This window comes from Dama dama, chromosome 31 (genome assembly GCF_033118175.1).
Source record: "Dama dama isolate Ldn47 chromosome 31, ASM3311817v1, whole genome shotgun sequence".
Taxonomy (NCBI): domain Eukaryota; kingdom Metazoa; phylum Chordata; class Mammalia; order Artiodactyla; family Cervidae; genus Dama; species Dama dama.
Genome location: NC_083711.1, coordinates 48,600,209 through 48,617,694, shown reverse-complemented (window position 1 = coordinate 48,617,694; position 17,486 = coordinate 48,600,209). Strand labels below are relative to the sequence as shown.

At 37.9% G+C, this 17,486-nt stretch overlaps 1 protein-coding gene across 4 annotated transcripts in view; it reads right to left on the bottom strand.

The window, feature by feature from the left end:
• TFG (trafficking from ER to golgi regulator) overlaps positions 1 to 17,177 on the bottom strand; it is a 31,133-nt gene extending 13,956 nt beyond the window's left edge. For 2 of the 4 annotated variants that reach the window (XM_061134021.1, XM_061134024.1), the window contains exons 1-4: positions 16,972 to 17,175; positions 12,692 to 12,918; positions 9,249 to 9,332; positions 2,644 to 2,790 (exon numbers count right to left, since the gene is read on the bottom strand). In XM_061134021.1, the coding sequence (XP_060990004.1) occupies positions 2,644 to 2,790; positions 9,249 to 9,332; positions 12,692 to 12,875 (415 nt within the window). In that variant the 5' untranslated portion in view covers positions 12,876 to 12,918; positions 16,972 to 17,175. Of the gene's footprint in view, positions 1 to 2,643; positions 2,791 to 9,248; positions 9,333 to 12,691; positions 12,919 to 16,971 lie in introns of all 4 variants that reach the window. The other 2 variants (XM_061134022.1, XM_061134023.1) reach the window with 2 other exon arrangements.
• Between the last annotated feature and the right edge of the window lie 309 nt (positions 17,178 to 17,486).

The following is a 17,486-nucleotide window of genomic DNA, read 5'->3' as shown; positions in this document are numbered from 1 at the left end:
GTTATCAATTCCTTTCTGTTACCAACCAAGTAAATGAGCATTAGATCATCTCTGTGATCACGACCAAAGTTGATCTTGTGAAAAAATGTTATGAACCAAGTGGGCTGTAAGCACACACGGGCTTGCAGCTCTTTTATTCTTATCATTCCTCTAGTTAGAACAGTATCTGCTAAATCTCCGTAGGAAAACTTTTATAAGTACTCCTTTAAAATGCCTGCCAGTCATCCATCTTCCTCACCAACTTCCCTCCTTCAATTCTAAGACCATATCCCAAGAGCATATCACACCAATTTTAGGATTATTTCCCTTCACACTGCTATCTTTCAATACCTATGAATCCTTCCACTTATGGCAAACTAAATTCATCAGGGAACACAATGTATATCCACTAGCCTACTATCTGCTCCAGTAGCTACTGCGGAGATACTTCAACAGGTCAGTCCAGTATTTAAGGTGACCCACACATCATCTGACTCACGGAGGAAAGCAACTGTCCAAGTCCACTACAGAAGTAGACGGTGAAGGACATAGGTAGCTGCATGTTCTGGGTGAGGGCAAGCCACAGGATTCTAAAGAGCTCTGACAGCTGACTGGTAGTCGTTTTTTCTGGTGAGCTAGACTTCTGATGTTTCTGAAAGTTTCTGATGCAGCTTATTTTATGTTTTTGTTTCTTTTCTCCCCCCTTGAGAAGATTATTAAATCAGAATATGTTCTAACAGCTTAGAAGCTTAGGAAACTTCATAAAAGAAAGGAGGGTCAAGAGTTAAGCAATCTTTCTAAGTACAGGAGAGCAATCAAAAAAATAAGCTACAACTGTCTATAAGAATAAAACACAGAATGTCATATTCAGTTCATTAGGCAACTCACAACACAATGACTAGAAGGATGGCCACATAAAGAAACAACATATGATATAATTCCCAACATGCAGAGGAGAAGCCAATTTTTAACATCTCTTTCATTAACACAGGTGAGAGGTGAACAATAAAACATATAAACGCATGGAAATAAACTCATAAAGAAAAGCAGTATGTAGCAAGAAGTAATGAACAGAAAGGCTGTTTCACCAAAACCAAAAAGCTTGTAAATCTATAGGTAATTTCTACACAGTACTGGCTCTACTTATTGAATTTTGATCTAAGTTTCATAATACTCTACAGATGCTTCAAGCCCCTAAAATTATATGCAAGTGTTGTTATATCGACATCTATGATTTCTTCTGGGAAAATGGCCAAGGTTTTGATTTTTGTGTGGAGAGACAGGTCAAGAAAAGGCAATGTGCTTTGACCTGAATACAAAGGGTTTATCATAAAGAGGCTGGAAAGATTTCATTGTACCTCAGCAAATCTTTTTAGTATGTTCTGAAATCTAGAGGTGGAACTAGAAATTACTAATCAATCACCCAATATTTATCAGGTCATCTACCATTAACACAATTCCATATGGCTGGAGAAAGCAGAAAATGATTGAGAAAGGCATCTTTATTTAAACTATAACTATAAATTAAACTCCAAAATTTAGAGTATTTCAGAATCTAAAGGTTGCAAGAGATTGTACAATGTTACTTTCCCACAAAATCATCTTCTATTAAGCCCTTTATAACCAGTAATCCAAAATCTATAAAATACTATTTCACTATACAGACACTTTTAAACCTATGAAACTAACACGCAAACACAAAAGTGATTTTTAAAAAGTGTATATTTTTAAAGTGCAACATCTAAGAATATTAAATTTGAGAAGGCAAATTTTTTAAAATCTACTTTCAAGCCATATTTAAATTTCAGTCTACATTTAATATTTGGTCCCCAAACTACTTTCAGTTCCAAATTTGTCATAATATAACATAAACAGTATGTCATATTTATTATAACTAAATAGTAGTCATCTGTAAATGGGAAAAAAAATTTTTTTGCATATTATGAACACTGTGCTTAAGATAAACATTTCAACATTTGAATGTACTAATCTAAAATTACTTTTACTTGAAACTACTTCATATATCACATAAAACTCAAGAAATGATTTCCATTCCTAAGGTTCATTAATTAACTATAACACTGAAAAGAGTTCAAACGTCAAAGGGATTTGAAAACTGACCTATGTCATAACCCAGGAGTCTAAGACTACCTGTAAAACAATCACCCAGACAGCACAATGGGATTAACAATGGGATTCCCAGCCCTGCCCTCCAGGAGGTCTGTGATGAGATCCAGGATTGGTGTAATAAAATCTCCCTGTAATCTTCATGAACAAGGTTCCCCGGGTAGCTCAGACATTAAAGAATCTGCTTGTAATGTGGGAGACCTGGGTTCGATCCTGGGTCAGGAAGATCCCCTGGAGAAGGGCGTGGCAACCCACTCCAGTATTCTTGCCTGGAGAACTCCACAGACAGAGGAGGCTGGTGGGCTCCAGTCCATGGGGTCGCAAAGAGTCAGACACGACTGACTGACTAACACGACAACAATCTTGATGAACAGCCAGGTTTGGGAAACCAGATACTGAATAACTGAATATTAGCACAGACACAGAAACAAGAAAGGATGACAACGGACGTGCCATTTTACTCCTGCTGAAGAATTTTTTTTTTAATCTGCAAAAAGTCTTAAGGATAAATCAGAATAAAATGACTTCATGGTCTACCGTTTTCAGGAATGCTGGAGGATGGGCCTGGTTCTCCAGGTGGTTCCAAGCTGTCCAGTAAGCGATTCACTTTATTTCGAAGTTCTATCAGTTCTCGACGAAGGTGTTTCACCTGACTTGATTCGAGGGGTCTTGGCTGGCCATTAACTGGAATAAAAGCATTCATATTCTTAAACTTAAGAAATATTCCTGAATAAATATATAAGTAGAATTATATGTAACAAGGAAAAATCAAAACAACTTTTTAAAAAGTTGAACTCAAACAAGATACCTATTGATATCATTCAAATAACTTTTTAAGGAAAGGATTTTCATTGCTAATTTATTTTTGGAAGAAGTAAATATTCACCAGTCTTTGCTGATGACCTATGGCTTATGACCTATAAGCCCCACCAAAAAAAAGAAAAGAAAAAATATCATTAAAAGAACTACAGTGAAATAAAGTAAAATTACAGAAGCTTTAATATACTATATTTTAATAGAAATTATGTACCTTCAAAGGCTCATTTTACTTCACACAATTCTTTTATAGCTTGAAATAATACAATAAGTACCTTATTAAACATATAATATGACTGTAGGTCTGTTATACTTCTTGCCTACTTCTGACCCAATAAAAAATTAGCTACCTAAAATAACTGCCCTAAATAAAAAAGTAACCTCTTTTAAAAACATGCAGAATTTACAAATTCACATCACCACTGTCCTTCAAAGCAGTTATTTTAAAAGAAGCACACAAGCCAGGAAAAGTCAAAGATTATTCAATAATCACTGGGCTTTTTTTTTTAAAGGGTAATATTACCTCATTTAATTACCCATTTTATCCAAATGACTTTCAGCTAACTAAAAAAAAAACAGGATCCTTCTTCCAGCAACAAACACTGTCACCACTCAGATTATTAATTTATAAAAAAGTGACACAAAGTTCTGAATGAAAACCTCAAAGTAAGAGTTCAAAACTTAAACTAAAGTATTTTATGCATTTTATATACTGACAATTTATATGTGTATGTGTGTGTGTATATCTTACCTATTTACAAATTCCTAAGGCATCAAATTAGAAAAGGACATCTACTTGAAAATAAAGGTTCAGGGAGATTTTTTGTAGAACATGTTTCAAACATCAAACCAATAAAAGCTTTTAAAAGCTAATCCACCAGTATTTTACATACTACCTATGTATTTATGAGAAAGTTCAATATAATTTCTTACCTGTATCAATTATTGGCTTTTACTGGGTATTACTGTTTTCTCTTTAATAGCTGAAAAGAAAAGGAGCTCCTGAAAGCTAAGAACTGGCCCTGTACTGTAAGACAGGCTTTTGTGTTGCTCTAAGCTGGCATGGTATTCACATGTAGGTTGTTGAACATAAACAATTTCAGAACACACCAACAGTACATCAACTGCATTTTAATACATTTTTTTTTTAAAGCAAGATTGCAGCCATGAAATTAAAAGACCCTTGCTCCTTGGAAGGAAAGTTATGACCAACCTAGACAGCATATTGAAAAGCAGAGACATTACTTTGCCAACAAAGGTCCGTCTAGTCAAGGCTATGGTTTTTCCAGTGGTCATGTATGGATGTGAGAGTTGGACTGTAAAGAAAGCTGAGCGCAGCAGAATTGATGCTTTTGAACTGTGGTGTTGGAGAAGACTCTTGAGAGTCCCTTGAACTGCAAGGAGATCCAACCAGTCCATCCTAAATGAGATCAGTCCTGGGTGTTCATTGGAAGGACTGATGTTGAAGCTGAAACTCTAATACTTGGGCCATCTGATGCAAAGGGCTAACTCGTTTGAAAAGACCCTGATGCTGGGAAAGATTGAGGGCAGGAGGAGAAGGGGACGGCAGAGGATGAGATGGTTGGATGGCATCACCGACTCAATGGACATGGGTTTGGGGTGGGCACCGGGAGTTGGTAATGGACAGGGAGGCCTGGCGTGCTGCGGTTCATGGGGTCACAAAGAGTCTGACATGACTGAGCGACTGAACTGAACTGAAAGACCACCACCAGCTATCATTAAAGATCACTTTGGGACTGATGTAGCTCAAAACAAAAAAGAAAGCCAGTCCATAATCATGTGAGAACTCAGACATAAAAACATGGACCAGACAACAAAAATGACCAAACATCCCTGGCTAATTATGAGTGACACTATTTTACCAATTGCAAGCTTTAGCCTCAGTTCACCCCCCATATCTTTTGGATAAGATTTAGTAAGATAAATCATAGGACTACTACCTAATAGGTAAATCATAAATCATTGGATTACTACCTATCAGAGGACTACCCCCACTTCCTGACAACAGCCAATCTAGAGCAAAGCCCCATTCCTTCAACCCTATGCAAAGCCATCTAACACAAGCTCAAGCCCTATGAAAAATCCTTTCTAACACATTTTTACTGACATCCTGTTGTTCTCTAAGGTGCTCATTCTCCTTCACAGCAATGTATTAATCTTTGAGGTTAAACTCCCTTTCATTCCTAATATTGCTTCCTTGTGCCTTTTTTTTAAAAAAGCAAACTTAATAGAGGTTTGCTAGTTATATATTTTGCTAGTTATATATTTTCAAAATATATAACTGATCCCATCAATTCCCCCAACTTCTAGTTCATTTCTGCTTTTTATTATTTTCTTTTTTCTAAGTTATCTGGACTTACACTATCCTTTTTGTATTTAGCTTTAGCATACTCTAAAAACTTTGTCATGTAAAAATCATCACTAATTAGAAATCTAATTCTTAATATGACTTCTTCTATGGTATGTTACTTAAAAGCATATTTTTATCTGCAAAAATATGGGAGTTTGGGTTATCTTTTTTGCCCAACAGTTTCTAATGAAACCACAGAAAATGATCTTTAACATATTCCTTATCTGATATTTACTGAGACTCACTGGAAAACCTAATAGATGGTCAACTTTTATAAATGTCCAAATGCACTAAAGCAAAACTGAATCCTGTCCTGATTGCTAGATGCACATGATCAAGCTGGTATCTGTTTTGCTTAAATTTTGAGGCTGCTTGATCTATCAGTTTTGAAGAGAAGAGTATTAACAGTTCTCTGATGATTACAAATTTTTCCTTTTTCTGTCAATTTTTCCTTGAAGAAAAATCTAAGGCTATAATGTATAAATGTTCCGAATTGTTACATCTTCCCAGAGAATTATTTTTTATCACAATGAAGTGACTATTACTAATAAAATTTTCACTTAATAATTAGTCAATTCTGTTAATATTACTCACTAGCTTTGAGTTTGTTTTGTTTACAAACTTACCTAGCCTTTTACTTTCAAACTCTGCACAATAATCTTCTGGTATCTCTCTTATAATCAGCATGTAACAAAATTCTGTTTAGCCAATACAAGAGTCTGTCTTTTAACTCTGTTTGTTTAGTCCGTTTATGTGTACTGTGGCTAGTATTTTGTGCTACTTTCTATTTATGAAGTTTTCTCTGTTTCTTTTCCTCCTTCCTCCCCATTCAGCTAACCAAGTACCCTTTGTTTCCTTCTTTTCCCTGTACTGGCTATTTCCAGACTTTCAATAATCACGCTTACATTTTAGAAATGCATACTTCAATTTAAAAAACCTAAGTTAATTACTACCCCCCTCCCAAATAATCCAGGTCTTTACAATATTTTAATTCCTATCATCCTCTCCATTCTTACATATAATTATTTCTCAGTACTTTGTCCCATCTTGTTTCTATATTTCTAAAGCTATTATTTTTAAATAATCAGTGCTCATTTAAATTTACACATGCCAACCAGTTTATCTGCTCACAACTTCTTGCATCTTTCACCATTTTTCTGGACTCAAATTTCATTCTTGCTGACTAACCATTTAAAAAATTCTTTTAACAAGGATCCAAGACTGGTAAATCCTTAGTCAATGTTTGAAAATGATTTTATTTCTCCTTATTCCTTAAGTTTAACAGACCAAAGAATGCTACTTTTCGATCCATCTTTTTCTGAAGAGTGTAAGATGTTATTCTACTGTCATCTATTTTCTATTATTATTAATATGAAGAAGTCTATTAGCAGTCTGATAAATTTGTAGGTGATCAGTATAATTCACACAGACTACTTTGAAAATTATCTGTCTTATATATTCTCCAGTTTCATGACAATACATCCAATGGAGATTTATTTTTACTTACCCTGCCCAGGATCCACCATGCCTCCTATAACTGAAGGTATCTATAATGTATATAATTCTGAAAAATTCTTTATTCATTTCTTCCTCATATATTTCCACTCCCCTAATCTCTCCGTGTTTAGAGTCTTAATTGAAATAGGCTGCTGCTGCTAAGTCACTTCAGTCGTGTCCGACTCTGTGCGACCCCACAGATGGTAGCCCACCAAGCTCCTCTGTCCCTGGGATTCTCCAGCCAAGAATACTGGAGTGGGTTACCATTTCCTTCTCCAATGCATGCATGCACGCTAAGTCACTTCAGTCATGACTCCGTGTGACACTATGGACAGCAACCCACCAGGCTCCTCCATCCACAGCATTCTCTAGGCAAGAATACTGGAGTGGGTTGCCATTTCCTTCCCCAGGAAATAGGCTAGACTTTCTCAAATCCTCTCTCATTATTCTCCAACCCTGTGCTTTTGTGCTCTATTCTCTCATTTCTTTAGACTACCTTGCACTTTACTAAATCCCTCATCAGCTGTCACTTATCTGTTGCTCTCTCCATTTAGTATTTAATGTCAACGATTATATTTTTCATTTCCAAAAGTTATCTTAAGTTCTTTTCTAAGGGATTTGTTTTTTGACATACAGTTGATTTACAATGTTAAGTTTCCGGGGTGCAGCAAAATGATTCAGTTATACGTACACATATATATGTATATATGTGTGTGTGTGTATTCTTTTTTCAGATTCTTTCCCATTATAGGTTATTACAAGATATTGAATATAATTCCCTATACTATACAACAGATTCTGTTTATCTACCTTAAGTTTTTTTAATGTTTTTCCATAATGCCTAGTTCTTATATTATTTCTTCTTTTATGTCTAATAACAATACATATTTTATTAACACGTCTACTAAGTTCTTGGAAATCTAACTCTCCTACTAGTTGTGCCCGCTGTTTCTTGTTCACGTGGCTGTTTCATGTGTCCTGCAGTTTTGAACTCTAAGTTCATCAACAGGATTTTATCTGTAGAAGCCTATGTTATTTGGATTGAGAACATATACCCTCCAGAGAAGATTTTTGCCTTTGTTTCTTGAACTTTTCATGGTGGTATCTGGGTGTGGGAGTTTCCAAAGGGTCATGGTTATACATTCTTAAGAGAGCTTTCACAAACCTCTGACAGCTCGGGATAGATGAGAGTTTCCTTATCAGTTTCTTGACTTTTCCTCTACCAATGAAGAGATATTTTTCTTCTACAATCTGCTTTTTGACAGTAAAGTCACTGAGGGTCTAGGACCATGTAGACAGCAAGTGACAAATCCTTAGATCATGCAGGCTAAAACCTTCAGCATCACCACCAAAAAGCGTCCTAAGCCTCAGCTTTTGGTACTTCAGGCCCTGGTTTTTCATTTCAGTTATATTTTGGTCCCTGACATCTTCCTCACATTCCTGAGCAACCTTAGGTGTGTAATTCAAAAAATATATTCAGTGTTGTTTATCCAGTACATTCTCAGTGTTTCTGAGATGAAGATTTTCAGTTTGCCTAGTGCCTGGTAGCTGGCCAATAGTGGTTAGGTATTTTAAGACTCAATACTGTAAAGAGATACCTTTTATTTTTTAAAAAAGTTTAGTAGTTTTTGTTACTAGCATTTTAAAGTGATTCATATTCACCTTCTTAGATGGAGATGAAATAAACACAAATTAAACCAGCTGGCCGTTGATCCTACTTCATGGAACTGTGCGAGTCAGTGCTACAGAATTTTTAAAAGTGCCAACCAACATATTCAGGAAAAAAGTCCACATTTTTTTTCACATAACCATGCTACTACTTTAACTTTGCAATCATTTCTATCTTTTCCCTTAAGTGTTCTGCCTTGCCAATCTGTCATGATCTGTAAGAAAATAAAATCTGTAAGATTAAATTTAGTCTTATGTTTTTGTTTTTTATCAGAACTATCTCAGATCTTGAAATACTCCTTAAAAAATAATGTCTAAAAATAGTATCAGTTCAGTCGCTTAGTCGTGTCCGAGTCTTTGTGACCCCATGGACTGCAGCACATCAAGTCTCCCTGTCCATCTCACCAAGTCCTGGGGCTTGCTCAAACTCATGTAGCTATCAGTCCTATACATTAAACCTGAGAATAAGTAGAAACATACTACATTAGAAAACAATTATGTATTCTTAAAGAATTAAACTAAATTGCAGTTTTAACCCTGAAAATTATTTTCGACCCTGGAAACACTTATACAAGTGGCATACATTATTATTTAGGGTAACAGCAGATGGGTTATTTAAAATATGTCTACTTTCTATTAATCTTCAAAGAATATAGTTAAGCCTTAAAATTTAAAAATTCTGATATAGCAGAAAAAATTATCACTTAATTTTGAATCTTTAAAAGGAAAAAAGCTAAAAAGTATTTTATAAAAATACAAAGAAGAGTAAATATATTAGTTTAGCACTTACCAAATAATGTCAGTTTCAGTATCCTACTACACTGAATTGCAAAGGAAAGGTCAGAACTATCAAAAATTGTTATAAGATCTCCATCTGAAACAAATAAAAATTTCAGATTTGCATCAGTAGTAAGCTAGGATATATATCCATTAAAATGCAAAATGTGGATCACAGAGCATAGAGAATCTTCCATAAAACCTTAAAGCATAAAGGATCTAGGGAAGATGTATTTATCCAAAAGGATACTAAATAAATTTTATTTCTTTCGTGGCAAGATATTTATATTATTCTTATAAGAAGAGCCAACACATAGCTAAGATTAATGTAATTTTTACTAATCACCTGAAGGAAATAACAGTTTAGAATAAAATCCTTTCTAAGATATTTAAATATATTTATCAGAAACTTCTCAAGGTTCAAATTTTAATTCTAAGCACAGTAAAACACCACTGACACAAAGGGAGGGGAAGCCATATGTAACAGTAACTAAAAAGGCTGCAAACTTTTTTCCTGCAAAATTGTTCTAATAAATGGGTAGACAGTTGAGTCTTTCAGGTCCCCAGTCATCTCAACACTAAGATGAAAACCATCAATTCTTCTCAGGAAAAATACTCATGTACACAAATTTCTGAAATCCCCTAGATCCCAAGGATAACGAATACTATAATCAGCGTATCAATTGCCTGTTCAAAAGCTTTCAAAGGGCTAGGGAAAAAAGGTTAGGGAAAGAACAGAAGAGAAGCCATTGCAAGATATCCTCAGACACAGCTCGGGGAGCCGGGCTGTCATGGGGAGGCTGAGAGGCTGCTCCAGCCACGCTCTGCACACCAGTTTTAACACTGATTAGGCTGCTTATTTTGGATAAAGATGGCAATTAAAGCCATAACTGAGAGTTTTATCATCTCTCTACAGCAGACCAGTGTTTTGTTTTTTTTTTAAAACATACACATCTAATGCTCAACTTTAGGGATTCTACTCATAAACATATTTTTAAGTACATATGTAAAAGAAGTAAATTTCTATAACTGTTTTTTTCTTTTCTGATCTCCCCAACAGAAATAGAGTATCTATGACATCAGGAATTCTTTACCTAAGTCAGCTCTCCAAACTAGTGCCCAATACAATTTATAGAACACAAATCTGTATAATTTAAAAAAGCACTCAAAAACACGATGAAAAATAAATTAAATGTGATAACCAGATGTAGAAAACAGTTTCAACAACGAGGATACCCTAAGCTAGGGAGTCACAAATTACAATCAATGGATAAATTCTGGCTTAAAGAATTCAAACTAAGGATAGTTTTTATAATTTTAAAAGGTTCTAGAAAAAAGATTAGCAAAGCCTTATAGGACCCACAATTCTAAACTACTATGTGATCCTTTAAAGGAGTTGGCTGACCCTTCCATAAATAAAGATGAGTTAAGAGAAAGGCAGTAAAACAGTAAAGGTGGTTTAAGATATGCCAACTCTGAGGTAAGAGCAAATCATCTCAGGTTTTGCTGCTCAGTCGCTAAGTCATGTCCAGCTCTTTATAACTCCATGGACTGCGGCACACCAGGCCTCCCTGTCCCCCACTATCTCCCGGAGTTTGCCCAAGTTCATTGTCAGCTTTGAGGTAAGAGCAAATCATCTCAGGTAAAACCATTAAAAACTTGAGGTGTAAAGTCAAACAAACAAAAAAACAAACGGATCACATTTACGCACACATTTGGAAGTCAAACGGGATAATCAATGTATTGTAAAGAGATGAGGTTATTAGGGAAGAGAATAAGAAGAAAACTCTCTCCTTTTTTGTTCCTTAACATGGATGACCCTCAAAAATTAGTTTTGGGTAACATTAGATGAAGGGGCTTCCCCTATGACTCAGCTGGTAAAGAATCTGCCTGCCAATGCAGGAGACACAAGAGATGTGAGTTTGATCCCTGGGTCAGGAAGATCCCCAGGAAGAGGGCATAACTATCCACTCCAGTATTCTTACCTGGAGAATCCCATAAACAGAGCAGCCTGCAGGCTATTGTCCATGGGGTTGCGTAGAGTGGGACACGACTGAGCACCTAACACTTTCACTTTTCAACATTATATGAAATATTGAAAAAATGAAAGGCATATTATACCTCCAGTGAAATAATTGGCTTAGTTGGCCATCAGTGATTTATACTACCCTTCCACAGGGTAAGTTGTTAGAAAGTGGCTATCTAACCAGGGACAGTTCCCACCCAACCCACAGTCATGTGACTGGGGTCTGGTCAATGTGATGTGAGCTGAAATGACACACACCACCTCCAGGCCTAGAGAGTACAATCTCCCATGTAATGCTCTACACTCCGTCTTCATGCATCTGCTTGCTAAATGCCAATGCTCAAGGTGAGCTTGTAAGCCATGTATTGAAGATATCAGAGCTTCTGTCAACCTGGGCCCCTGAATGATTTCTTGAGTGTTAAACCACTGAGATTTTAAGATTTTTATGCTAACAGCTAACATTACTTTAAACCGACACACAGAGAGAAATAAAGAAGCTATTAGGGATAAGATAACTGAGACAGCACAGCGTCAGAGAAATAAGAGCATTCATAAAATGATGCTGTGGATAGCAGTGCCAAGTGCTGAGATCAAGATGAAACAGACTGGAAGTAAATTCAGCAGTAATAAAGATACCAATAACCACCTAAAGCCCAATTTCACTAGAGATGTTAACAAAGATGACAGGTTAAAAGAAAAAGAAATAAAGAGAGTCTATTGAGGCAGGTGTGAAATCCTGCAGTCGGAACAGCAGAGAACAAACTGTAAATGCAGGAAAAATGATTCTGATTATATTTCCATTATCAAGACCACTTGTTTTAAGAGATTTTGCCTTGATTATAGAAATAATAAACAAATGCTTTATGTTTCCAAAAAAAAAGATAGTCTACTAATATAATTCCACTATGTCGTTGATGATGTATTCGTCCGGTAAAATTCATCTCCATAAAAAATTTTGTAGTCAAATCAGCCTAGGATCACTGCATAAACTGAGAAAGTACATCAGAATATTATGTGCTCTGAAAACTCCTGCAAAAAAACAGCTTTTCCATACTTAGCTGACCACGAAGCCTTTCTCATACAAAATGTACTAACATCCCTTTCACTTTGGGAAATATGAGTGAAAGTTTGGTTTTAAAGCAAAAAGGAAGCCAGAATTGTACAGGCATAAAAGAAAAACATATGGCTTGTAAAAATGTGCAACAGTATCCTAACATATCCCCTTCTAATAGCATCCCCTTCTAATAATAAATCACTTGGCAAATTTTTAACTTATAAGTATAATTAACTACATAGGCATTCCCTTAAATAAAAGAAAGTGGTACTCAATTATCAAGGAGGAAACAATTTTTATTCAGAGTTCAATGAAAAATGGGCAAAAGAATACATGTAATACTTAAGATTTTTAAAAACTTGAGAAACACTCTTACCTTCATCTTTATATTTTATTGTAACTTCATCATTACTCAGAAGTTTTCCTCTGAAGACTCGCTGCATCATTAGCACTAATTCATCATAAGTAATATCTTCATTATGAATGGGAATTCGTCGAATATCCTCCCCAAGTTGAGCTTTGATGATTAGCTTCCCACTCAGATCCAACTGCCCATTCATGGTGGACTCCAGGATGTTCTATGTATGTAACTCTACAGAAAGACTGACAAAATGGTCTTGATGATTAAATAGCTATAAAACATATTTTAAATGCTAAAAAGCAAAGCTACTACTAAAATCTAAGAAATTCTCAGTTTCAAAGGAAATTCACTGTTCCCATGTTACCATATTTATGGTAAAATGGTCTGGAACTGGTTTTATTATGTGCATAAGAAAATAAGTTTTATTATTTTATGTCTGTTATTATTTTACCCATATTGTTAACTGCTCATCTGATTTAGATTTCTTACTTAACATGTCTAGAACAAAATCCTGATCTTCCCCTCAAAATGTGCTTCTCTTGTTTTCTCCATCTCTATTAATGACAATTCTCCTAAGATATTCAAGATAAACAATAAAAAAAAAACTTAGTTCCTCTCTTTCCCGCACACCTCACATATACCAAATTGCCAATGAATCTAGTTGCCACAACTTTCAAAACATCTCTAGAGTCCAACCCTTCACCTCTATCAACTTAATCCAAGCCACCATCATCTCTTGCCAACAAAGGTACCCTCAACACATCAGAGTTATCCTGTTAAATAAAATCTAGTGTAACTACTTTAAAATCTTCCAAGAGTCTCATCTCACTCTTGCTAAAAGCCAGAACTACAAGGTTATGACCTGATTTAACCTCACTTCCCACCTCTCTCCCGGGCAACTCTGCTACGCTCAGACTACAATCTCGTTCTCAAGACTTGGCACTTGCTACTTCCTTAACCTTGAGCCCTTTTCACACCCCTCACATGACGTAGATCTCTGATCAAATGTTAACTTCTCAGACGTTTATCCTGGCCATCTAATTTAAAATGGCTTTACTGTCACTTTCTTATTCAGCTTCATTTTCTGCAAAGCACTAATCAGTACCAAACATTTAAAAAGTATTAATTTTTATTCTTTTCCACTAGAAAATAGGGAAATAAATGGTTTTGTTCACTGTTATTTCTGGAGCCTAGAACAGTGCCTAGCACAGTTAATTATTCTACAGTCATTAAAGGAAGGACAATCATTAAATACTAGCTTCCAAACCCTACTAGCCTGTGTGTATTAAATGCTAACCCTGAAGAGGAAAGTATGTGTGAACACTAAAATAGTCTCAAATTTTTCTCGCTAAAATAAGAAAGACCTCATGAGCATTTTCTCCAATTTTCCGATTTTCAGAACTTGAGGACATCCTCCTGAGCTTTCTAACAAGACTGTCCACTATTGTTTCTCCATCTTCCGTTAACGCTCCCATCCCCAAACCTGAGTATGTGTGATTAGACAGCACCCTTAAAAATAAGACAGTGTCAGAGAACTAAATACTAACTTGCTATTGAATTCTGCCTTCTTGGTCTTATTTTAATCTTAGGTTATTCAGCATGCTTCTCCTATAATGACTTTGCAATCCTAAATTCAAAATAATGCCTGCGGTCTCTAGTAATTTAATACCATTATCGTATACGATAATACCATTATAATAACAGAAAATACACTTTCGCTTAACTAATATGTTAATATCTCTTCTTCTCAAGGCCTATCTCTTCTTTCCAAGACCAAGATGTTCATGAACATGTTATTTGTAACCACAGAGCATTTCCTACCGGTCACATTCTGGTTTCAAAACTATGCTTCTCTACTAGCAGCATTCTGCTTTCTTCTCTTAAAAGTGTTATTTAATTAACATATTTAGTTTTCCTAGTTCTCTACATCTGCTCCTTTATGCGTGTGTGAAAGCACTCAACCTGGCCCCCAACACACCAACACTTCAAATATTTGAAGAAAGTTTTCATGAATCCTAATTCATTTAATCAATAGTATACATAAATGCCCTAGCATCCTCATATAAATGCCACATGTCCTTCCAATTAAATACTTATCAAATAATTGTCTCTAGACTCCCTTGCCACCCTCTGAACAAATTAATTTTATGAATGAATCTTTAATGCCCATCTTAAAATGGTGCATCAAATACAGAATCTAACACTCTAAGGTCAGTTAAGAACAGAGTGGACTATGTTCTACCATCCAGATGCTACGCTTGTCTTAACATAAAAAGAGAATACAGTCAGTGTCTCATCTGCCAATTCTGACAATGGACTTTTCCTGAAGACTTTGATTACCTGAAACCTCCATACAACCCCTTCACCTGTGAGCCAAACCAGCCCTCTTCATTTGGCAAACACTTAAATACCTGCTACGTGCCAAATTCCGAATATAATTACTTCAGTAAGATGGTTAAGATTTCACTTTGTTTGCCTTGCAGCCTGAGAGCAATAAAGAACTTCAGCAAATCAATCTATGTAATCTTCTCTTCCCTACAGGATGTGTAAACCATCAATAATGTAGTTGAAGGACCAGGGCTTAGCTTCAGCAGGATAGTTCTACCTATTCTCAGTAGCTTCTAGAATAGCGCCTGACATACAGTAAGTAAAGATTTTTAATACTTTTTGTTCCCTAAACAAAACATGAATGACAAGTGATAAAGTTCTGATAAAGAGATTAAAAGAAGGCAGTACTATCAGGTCAGTTCCTAAGTCAAGCCCTCACACTAGCTAGAGGTGACCCCCTACAACTGACATAACCCTAATTAGAGACATTTTCAACAATGAATATAATTGATATAATCCTTTTGATCATAAAGGAATTGTTGCCCAGTTCCAATGAATCTGAAAATATGAGCCTCTTTTTAAATACTTGACACCTGCCATGTTTGCCTGCAAATTCACTTACTGGTTAGTACTTCCCCTAGACTGTAAACTACCTGTGGCCAGGAACCAGCTCTTCTTTCCTAAGGCCGTCTCCATTTTGTACAGTCATCTCCATAAGGCATGGTATAAAACAAGTTATCACAAAAACAAAAGCACCACGAAACTCTCTCCCTTCCAGGGAAAATCCTTCCCCCTATTTTTTATGTAACCGTAGAATCCACGTCCTCTTTTTCTCTAGCCTCAATCACAAAGTAGAGACTACTATGAACTACTAGTTCCCAGGGCTGCTGGTGACATCCTCACAGCTTTTTCTGCTCCCCATTTCTCCTTTCATCGTGTCTCTGCCCTACTCCCTCTGAAGTCCAGAAATGACTCGGCCACTAACTTATGAAATCTTCCAACAGGAACACTGTTCTCAGAACTGGAGAGTAAAGTGACATGCCCAAGGAAACATGTTAAAAGCCTGCCTCTTTGAACCAGGATCCAGGTTCAGGGACCAAACCTCCACCAGCCCTGTGGTGAGGGCCCCGTTCAGTAAATTTGCTTAGGCAACTCCAGAGGGTAGAAAAAGAAACCCTAAGCAAAACCAACCCTCGAGTACTCCAAAGAATGCAAGGGGGCTCAAATCATGCCTGACCAGGGCCAGCGTTGATGGTAAAGATTTCTCCCACTAGCTGTGTGACCTCAGGCAAACACTTCTCCAAATCTCACTTTCGCCGACTGCAAAATGGAAATATCTAAATTTGGAAGAATCCTTGTGACGATGAAATGAGATTGTGAACCTAAACTACTAAGCATATTGCCTGGCAAAGTAAACTCTTGAAAAGTTAGTTGTCATCACCACTACTAGACTGGGTTTGGCCTCCAGACGGCGCCTGATGAAGCACTAACACAGTCAAGGAACAAGGCTTCCCCAGGTGACCCCCAATCAACTAATTCCCACAGGCGCCATTCTCCCCACTTCTCACCCTTCCAAACCCCTCTGAGAATTAGGCACTGGACCACCCTAGATCTCCAAAAGTCCCTCTCCGCTCCCTCCGGCTGTCCCAATCCTTGGAGGCAGGCGGGATCGACACAAGCGCCCTTGCTGGCTCAAACACGTCCTAAAGCCCCCCCATAGGTCCGCGTCGTTGCCACGGTGGCCTGTGGCGCCCCCCCCCCCCCGGCCTCCCCTCCCCCGCCGTGGCCTCTCCTCGAGGCGAGGCCCGGCCCAGCCTCAGTCCTCGGCCTCCAGGGCCTTCCCACGACCCCTCCGACCCCACCCGCCCCGCGCTCGCCGGTTCGAACGAGGCCCTCGCAGCGTTTCCACGTCTGCCGGCCCGCCTGGCCCGAGAAATCGGCCGCGCCCCCGTCTCCAGCGGCCATACCGTTTTTCCGAGGCCGCCACTGCCGCCCCTCCGCGGGTCTCCGCTGATCAGACCCGTGCGAGGCCGCCACCGTCGGGCTCTGGGGCGTTGGGGGAAGGCTGCGGTCACAGCCCACTCGGTTGCCCTCCGGGGCCGCCGCACCTCGCTGGCAGACTCGCGCGGGCCCCGGCCAATCGCACGGACCCACCAAGCCTAGCGAGAGCTCGGGCCCAGTACGTGGCAGGTGGGGAGCGAAGAGGGGCGGGAATAAGAAGAAAATCAGCCCTTTCGCTCCGCCTCCGAGCGCGCGAACCGACCCAGGACGCATGCGCAACGTCGGTAGGGCGGGGACTAACGACGCCGGGGTCTGCAGGGGTCTGAGTCTCTGCTTTCTCACTGGATGACTGGATAAGTGTAGGAAGTGCACGCAGAACGGATGCACGCATGCGCGGGGCGTGACCAGGCACTTCCGGTTTTCCTGAACGGTAGTAGTTCCCGTTTCTCGCCCGTGGGCGGGACGTAATTTGGTCTTCTGG